Source organism: Mobula hypostoma, chromosome 23 (genome assembly GCF_963921235.1).
Source record: "Mobula hypostoma chromosome 23, sMobHyp1.1, whole genome shotgun sequence".
Lineage (NCBI taxonomy): Eukaryota > Metazoa > Chordata > Chondrichthyes > Myliobatiformes > Myliobatidae > Mobula > Mobula hypostoma.
The window spans coordinates 36097171-36106325 of record NC_086119.1 but is presented as its reverse complement, the minus strand read 5'-3'; the positions used below and the strand labels follow the sequence as shown (position 1 = coordinate 36106325).

The window sequence follows — 9155 nt, the reverse complement described above, 5'->3', positions numbered from 1 at the left end:
AGAGTCTAATGAGTGTAGTCTATTCATGCTCCGAATTTGTTGTTTTTTTTGAGATGCAATGAAAATATTTACATGTTAAACTAATGGGAAAGATCTTCTTGATTTTTAGGTTTTCACCTAATGCACATTTAGTATGTAGATTTGCACTCCATGCAGCTTACACTGTGAAATTGTGTCCACTCTATGCCTTAATGGAAAGGATCTGCACCAAGCTCTTTAAAAGCCATATGAAATTTCAATTTTGCACTCCACGCACACCTGAGCATTGCATGCAGTATTTCTGTCTGGCTTGTACCAGACTAAACATTTTGTTATGCAATGCCATTTGCCTTCCATAATCTACACCACTGATGTGCTTATCTGAGATCTTTATAGCAGGAGCAATAGGCAACCTCTTTACTATAGCGAGCTAGTACCAACATAATCCTTTCCAACTTTCTTCCCGTAAACCACTAGAGCCTGGAGACCAAAAATACGTCAGAAGCTGGTGTGGACTTGGTGGGATAAGGCGCTGAAGACCTGCTTACCATGTGACCATTATGTTTTTGAATTTAAGGTGCTGTATCCAGATCCTTGGTCTTCATAAGACCATAAGATATAGGTGCAAAATTAGGCCATTTGGCCCATCAAGTATGCTCCACTATTTCATCAAAGCTGATCTATTTCCCATCTCAGCCCTAATCTCCTGCTTTCCCCCTGAATCCCTTCATGTCCTGACTAATCAAAACTCTATCAACCTCTGCCTTAAATACACCCAATGACTTGGCCTCCACCACTGCCTGTGGCAATGAATTCCACAGATTCACCACTTCTTTGGCTAAAGAAATTCCTCCTCTTCTCCATGTCTCTCTACTCCGAGATTGTGACCTCTGGTCTTAGACTCCCCCACCATAGGAAACATCCTCTCCACTTCCACTTTATCCAGGCCTTTCAACATTTAATAGGTTTCAATTAGGTCACCCTCATTCTTCTGAATTCTAGTGAATACAGGCTTAGAGCCATTAGATGCTCCTCATATAACAAGCCTTTCAATCCCAGAATTATTTTCGTGAACCTCCTTTCAACTTTCTCCAATGTCAACACGTATTTTCTTAGATAAGGGGCCCAAAAGTGCTCACAACACTCCGTGAGGCCTCACTGGTGCTTTATAAAGTCTCAATATTACATTACAAACAAGAGAAAATCTGCAGATGCTGGAAATCCAAGCAACACGTGCAAATTGCTGGAGGTACCGATGACGGGTCTTGGCCTGAACCATCAACTATACTCTTTTCCATAGATGCTGCCTGACCTGCTGAGTTCCTCCAGAATTTTGTGTGTGTTACTCAACGTTACATCCTCGATTTGATATTCCAACGAACAGCACGGGTTAAGGGTTCAGCAGTATCACTATTTGTAGTACAGCACACCACTCTCTTCCAAGACTTTGGAAGCATTCCTGGTGCACTGCAGAAACAGATCATCTCCCCAAAGCCTCAAGTTTGTTTGGAAAAATATAGAACCTTCTTCACCCAAGGTACACTAGGTCACAATGGTTTATCCCTTCCCCTTTAAAAGGTGCAGGTTTGCTTGAGTTGTCAGTGCTCATGGAACTGCACTATTGTGGCGGAAAGCAAATGAACACCACAGGTTATGGTAAACTGTTACCGAACCACCACAATCCTGGATGACATTGAACAGCCGAGCAACCAGCCCACAAGTATCCGTGGTAATTGGCCTGGTATCCCTGGCCTGCTGAGTTCCTCCAGCATTTTGTGTGTGTTCCCTGGTAATTGTAGTGCAGCTGGAGACAAGAAGTCAAGTACCCCAACAGACTCTAGCAGGGCACTCTGCCAGCCAGAGTGAAACACGGAACAAGAAGCACACAGTGAAGGAAGGTCACATGAGAGACAACCGGTGAGAGTACAGCTGGGACAGTTTTCTAGCTACTATATGCAATTTGACCATGAGAAACAGAACAAACAAGATAAGGGTGTCTGGGAATGGCTATCCTGGGACCACATGATGAGAAAAATATGAACAAATATCCTTATAATTAAGAACTCTCTAGCCCAGGAATTCCCAACCTGGGGCCCGGAAACCTTTTTCTAAATGGTATTGGTTCATGGCATTAAAAAGGTTGGGGGCCCTGATCTAGCCTGATTGATAAGGAAAATGTAAACACAAGGGATTTTGAAGATGCTGGAAATCTTGAGCAACACACACAAAATGCCAGAGGAACTCAGCAAGTCAGGCAGCATCTATGAAGGGGAATAAACAGATCCATAGATGCTGCCTGACTTGCTCAGTTCTTCTGGCATTTCATGCTTGGAAAGAAATAAGCTATGTTTTCTTTAACCAGTTCTAGGATGAGTGACAACTTGAAATGATTGACTTCAGAATCATGAGAACCTAGGCTGAGGTAGAACAGAGAATGGAACACTGGGGAAAAGCCATATAAAAGGAGGGCAAACAACAGGAATTCTGCAGATGCTGGAAATTCAAGCAACACACATCAAAGTTGCTGGTGAATGCAGCAGGCCAGGCAGCATCTCTAGGAAGAGGTACAGTCGATGTTTCAGGCCGAGACCCTTCGTCAGGACTAACTGAAGGAAAAGTTAGTAAGAGATTTGAAAGTGGGAGGGGGAGGGGGAGATCCAAAATGATAGGAGAAGACAGGAGGGGGAGGGATGGAGACAAGAGCTGGACAGATGATTGGCAAAGGGGATATGAGAGGATCATGGGACAGGAGGTCCAGGAAGAAAGACGGCGGGGGGATCCCAGAGGATGGGCAAGGGGTATATTCAGAGGGACAGAGGGAGAAAAAGGAGAGTGAGAGAAAGAATGTGTGTATAAAAATAAGTAACAGATGGGGTACGAGGGGGAGGAGGGGCATTAGCGGAAGTTAGAGAAGTCGATGTTCATGCCATCAGGTTGGAGGCTACCCAGACGGAATATAAGGTGTAATTATGCTCTGTCCGCCAGAGAAAGCAGGATCTCCCAGAGGCCACACATTTTAATTCCACATCCCATTCCCATTCTGACATGTCTATCCACGGCCTCCTCTACTGTAAAGATGAAGTCACACTCAGGTTGGAGGAACAAGACCTTATATTCCGTCTGGGTAGCCTCCAACCTGACGGCATGAACATTGACTTCTCCAACTTCTGTTAATGCCCCACCTCCCCCTCGTACCCCATCCGTTATTTATTTTTATACACACATTCTTTCTCTCACTCTCCTTTTTCTCCCTCTGTCCCTCTGACAATACCTCTTGCCCATCCTCTGGGTCCCCCCCCCTTGTCTTTCTCCCTGGGCCTCCTGTCCCATACTCCTCTCATATCCCCTTTGCCAATCACCTGTCCAGCTCTTGGCTCCAGCCCTCCCCCTCCTGTCTTCTCCTATCATTTTGGATCTCCCCCTCCCCCTCCCACTTTCAAATCTCTTACTAACTTTTCCTTCAGTTAGTCCTGACGAAGGGTCTCGGCCTGAAACGTTGACTGTACCTCTTCCTAGAGATGCTGCCTGGCCTGCTGTGTTCACCAACAACTTTGATGTGTGATGCTTAAAAGGAGGGCAAGCTGAGATAGACAATAGACAATAGACAATAGGTGCAGGAGTAGGCCATTCGGCCATTCGAGCCAGCACCGCCATTCACTGTGACAGTGGGAGTGATAACCCAGGAAGGAGGGCCCAGAGTTGAGAACTAGGGAGATTGCAATGTTCTTGCAGTGAAACGGGCCACTTTTATCTCATTTAGGTAGTATTTAAATCCAACCCATGAGACCAGTGATTTAATGTGAGATATGGTAAAGTTGGAACAGTAAATCAAATGCGAAGTTTTTAAAAGTCATTGGCACACATACATAATGTTAATAAAGAGTGATAATTAATATTAAGTTGTTCTAAGTCTTTGCTTAGAGCCTCTTTGTTTTACATGTCAGTTGATATCCTATAGAGGCAATAGGGTCAATAGCTAAAACTCAGCAAACCATAGCTGGTCTCAACTTTGCTAATCCACCTGCCACCTCACCACTTGGCTAAAGTTTCCACTGTAATTTAGATTGAAAACATTGGGCAATTAAATAAAAGCACTGTTTGTGCTAAGTTTTTTTTCTACAGTTTAGTTTTTATCAAAGGAATGGTTTCCAATTCCAGAACTCCCTTGGAGGGCAGCATGTTGTGCTATCAGTTGAGCAGCAAGTCCCATAGAAACCATAGAAACTACAGCACAGAAACAGGCCTTTTGGCCCTTCTTGGCTGTGCCGAACCATTTTCTGCCTAGTCCCACTGACCTGCACACGGACCATATCCCTCCATACACCTCCCATCCATGTATCTGTCCAATTTATTCTTAAATGTTACAAAAGAACCCGCATTTACCACCTCGTCTGGCAGCTCATTCCATACTCCCACCACTCTCTGTGTGAAGAAGCCTCCCCTAATGTTCCCTTTAAACTTTTCCCCCCTCACCCTTAACCCATGTCCTCTAGTTTTTTTCTCCCCTTGCCTCAGTGGAAAAAGCCTGCTTGCATTCACTCTATCTATACCCATCATAATTTTATATGCCTCTATCAAATCTCGCCTCATTCTTCTACGCTCCAGGGAATAAAGTCCTAACCTATTCAACCTTTCTCTGTAACTGAGTTTCTCAAGTCCCAGCAACATCCTTGTAAACCTTCTCTGCACTCTTTCAACCTTATTTATATCCTTCCTGTAATTTGGTGACCAAAACTGAACACAATACTCCAGATTCGGCCTCACCAATGCCTTATACAACCTCATCATAACATTCCAGCTCTTATACTCAATACTTCGATTAATAAAGGCCAATGTACCAAAAGCTCTCTTTAGGACCCTATCTACCTGTGACGACACTTTTAGGGAATTTTGTATCTGTATTCCCAGATCCCTCTGTTCCACTGCACTCCTCAGTGCCTTACCATTAACCCTGTATGTTCTACGTTGGTTTGTCCTTCAAATGTGCAATACCTCACACTTGTCAGTATTAAACTCCATCTGCCATTTTTCAGCCCATTTTTCCAGCTGGTCCAAGTCCCTCTGCAGGCTCTGAAAACCTTCCTCACTATCTACTACACCTCCAATCTTTGTATCATCAGCAAACTTGCTGATCCAATTTACCACATTATCATCCAGATCATTGATATAGATGACAAATAACAATGGACCGAGCACTGATCACTGTGGCACACCACTAGTCACAGGCCTCCACTCAGAGAAGCAATTCTCTACCACCACTCTCTGGCTTCTTCCATCGAGCCAATTTACCACCTCTCCATGTATACCTAGCGACGGAATTTTCCTAACTAACCTCCCATGCGGGACCTTGTCAAAGTCCCCTGTAACCCAGCCTGGATATGGAACAAGGATGTGTTGTGACTGTATTGCTTTCACTCGTAAATCTAAAGATCATAAAGTCATTATTAGAAAAAAGATTGCTCAAACTAAAATGAACGAATAAGTCCAATCAGAAGAATCCAATGCTCTCTAGATTTTATTTTTGTCTCCAACTGAAACATTATTCATTAATGTTATTCTTTCTACAGTATGTTATGGGAAAAGAATGTCTTGAGAATTTTAATGTAGAGGATGAGGTTTTGTGTTCACAGGCATTTTCTAGTCTCAGCATATATTTGATTCCTGATTAACCTTAACAAGGTTTCAATGACCAAGATTCATCTGAATAGGATGGCAGAGTCCATAGCTCACATTTATTCATGTGGTAAGGAGCACCTCTGTGTGAAGAAAAATTGCCATTGAACTTGGTTGAGTGCTAGTTCTTTTTAAACTTCAGCAGCACAGCACAGTTAATTTTTAAAAGTTAACCTAACATTGATCACATCCAATTAGCCGCGGCATTCTATCAGTTAATGCAGAGAATCAGTCTGTTTGAAACAGAAGTGTCAGCATTACAAGGGAAATGTAAATGATTTTATATGGCTGGTGACATAAAAATAATACTCTACTAAACCAAACAACCAGAGTTCAACAAAGCTGTCTAGTGAATTAACCAGCTTCCAGTACTATGTTATGAGTACCAGACTAAGCATAACTAAATGTGGAAAATGCTGTTTGTGAAGATTTATAAGGTATTTATCCTTTGGATCAGAGCATCATCGTGACATGGGCAATGCCCTTCTCTTCAGTAAAGGTTACTCCATATGCAAAGAATGTGAATTCTTTAATTCTGCACCAGCCTTTCTACTGTATAATTTCCCATTAATCTTTCTATTGTTAATTCATTCCTTCTGTTGTACAAAAGTATTTAGAGCTCAACAGCATCTATGGTTTGCTTTATTACCTAGCGCTAATATCTTGATTTCCGGGTAAAGACCATGAATATGACATTGATTCCAACATGAACCATGACCTTTAACTGCACCCTATCTTCCAAGGAGTTTTTAGATTTGTTGGATGATACCCTGAATCCAACAGGGAAAGCAACATGTCACCCAGCGTTCCAATATACAATGTCTACTTTCTTGCTTATAATTCTCTTTCCTTTTATTTTATTTTATTTTTGGGTGGTCTCAATGCAGATGCCTTGGACAGCCTTCTATTGCTCCATTCCCCATGTTATTAAATCCATCCATATATCAAACACTTTTTACACAGTAGATATCTAGTTTTTAAGTCTAGGTATTCAATGGAATGTTACCTCACCTTACCTTTTTCTGGAAAGATCTCCACTTACTTTCTTACTGAATTTATACTTACTTTCTGGCTGACTTTCCAAATTCTCTTAAATATCAGCACTCTTGTCCGGTTATGCCAGACTAGCAGTTTTTCCAGACCATTGGGTATTATTTCTATTAAGACCCAAGCACAATGTTTTTCCCTTTTTTTCACATATTCAATAGTAATGTAATTTTTTCAATGAATTGATACGGTTTAAATGAAGCAGAAGATGAACTAGCACTCCAGACCCGACTCCAACTGCAAATCTTCCCACAATCTTTGACCACTGGTCTTCCAGACCCCACAGCTCCAGTCTCACAACCAGGCCACAATCCACACTCCAGCACTGGCTGCATACTGGACCCTTGACTCAGGCCACACACCCCACTTGCTCCCTGGAAATATAACTTACATTGCAAATTAGTGAGTGATCCAGATGTTGAACCATCAGGATCCCTGAAAAATTGGACGCTATTTTTTTTATTACACATAGATGTTGAAGGTCCTGTAAAGAATCGCTTAGGAAGAAATCCACTGCTCTCAAGACTCAATTTTGTTATACTCAAGACTCAATTTTGTTAAAATGCTGGAAGAACTCAGCAGGTCAGGCAGCATCTATGGAGAGAAATAAAGAGTTGATGTATCAGGCCAAGACCCTTCATCAGCACTGGAAAGGACGGAGGAGAAAACAGAATACGAAGGTGGGGGAGGAGAGGGAGGACAAGTTATAAGGTGATTGGTGAAGCCGGGGAGAGGGGTGGATGAAGCAAGAAGCTGGGAAGTTATAGGTGGAAAGAGTCAAGGGCTGAAGAAGAAGGAATCTGAGGAGATTCGGCCATGGAAGAAAGGGGGGGAGGAGGGGCACCAGAGAGAGGTTATAGGCAGGTGGGGAGAAGAGAAGGGTTAAGAGGGGAGCCAAAATAGGGAATGGTAAAAGAGTGAAGGAGCAGCGGGAAAAATTACTGGAAGGTGTAGAAATTGAGGTTTACGCCATCAGGTTGGAAACTACCCTAACAGAATATGAGGTGCTGCTCCTCCAAGTTGAGAGAGGCCTCATCGTGACAGTAGAGGAGATACTTAAGATAGACTGATACCCGTGTGCCAAGTTAAGTTAAAACTGTGAACTTTTATTTGAATTTAAGCTATCAAATGTTAACACCTTCTTTGTCAGTTTACAAAAACATTATTACAGTAAGTAAATTTCCCAACGGAGATCTGGGCTGGTTCCTAACCAGTCTGCCTCAATACCATAGCATAGCAATTCAATAAGATCCTTTTTGATAAAATCTGATGTTTGAACAACTAAGAACGTCTCCCTTGAGTGACAACTAATGTTGAATTGGAATGTTTTTGGCACTGAGTAACCTATTAAACGTGATTGGTTCAATCATTACTTATTAGCTTTGTATTAATAGGCCAGTCTCTCATAATATCAGCTATTATCTCAATCTCTTTCTTGGCTGGTGCATTCCCCATCTACGTACTGAGCTGAAATGAAGTCTTCTGCATCTCCAACAGTCATTGCATCTCCTTCCCAAGCTGTGGCCATCAACAATGTTGCAGATATCAGTGTGATCACCCTGTACTTTGTTTTAGTCATTGGCATTGGATTGTGGGTAAGTATTTACTCCCTCACCTTTCTTGAGTTATCTTCTCCTTGGATATTTACCCTTGTGCAAAATCGTTATGCTGTCACTATATTTTGGTTAAATGTCTCTTCTCCATGAAGTTCTGATTAGAGTAGCTCACCCTTGGATTGAGTTATGTTATTGTGTTTTTGCATTTGGATCTGGTACTCTACAGTTAAATAGCCAGGTTCATTCTACTGAACAAAAGCAAGTAAGGATATAGGAAATTGAAGGAAGAGTAGGCTACTTGGACTCACTACTATACAATAAAATTATGAATGATTTTGCACCTCAGCCCCAATTACCTGCGCAAACATCACATCCCTTGATTTTTCTCTATATACCCAACCTTATGGTGCTTTTGGGTACTGATTAACAAATCTTCCGTAACTGCTGATGAGATACCAACCATCCCAACTTCACCTTTCCTCAGGCCTATTCTAAATTCATCCCCTCTAAATGCACTACCATTTTCTTTCTCTGCACCAATCCCAACCTTACCACAAACCCGCAGACAAGGCCAGTGCTGTTGTAGTCTGGTGAACTGACCTCTACCTTGCTGAGGCCAAACGACAGCTTTCAGAAACCTCTTCTTACCTACCCCATGCACAGAACCCCACGAAGAAGCACCAGCCATTGTGTCCCACGCTACCACCAACCTCATCAACTCTGGTGATCTTCCACCCACTGCCACCAAAGTCAAAGAACAAAGAACAGTACAGCTCAATACAGGCCCTTCAGCCCATGATGCTGTGCTGACCCTTTAACCTACTCCAAGATCTATCTAACCCTTCCCTTCCACATAGCCTTCCTCCCATTTTCCTTTCATCCATATGCCTATCCAGGAGA

At 42.5% G+C, this 9155-nt stretch overlaps 1 protein-coding gene across 2 annotated transcripts in view; it reads left to right on the top strand.

Annotated features, from left to right (window-relative positions):
* Nucleotides 1-8139: 8139 nt before the first annotated feature.
* Nucleotides 8140-9155, top strand: part of slc5a2 (solute carrier family 5 member 2) — a 47233-nt gene continuing 46217 nt past the window's right edge. For both annotated transcript variants that reach the window (XM_063031567.1, XM_063031566.1), the window contains exon 1: nucleotides 8140-8294. In XM_063031567.1, coding sequence (XP_062887637.1) covers nucleotides 8172-8294 — 123 coding nt within the window. In that variant the 5' untranslated portion in view covers nucleotides 8140-8171. The remainder of the gene's footprint in view (nucleotides 8295-9155) is intronic.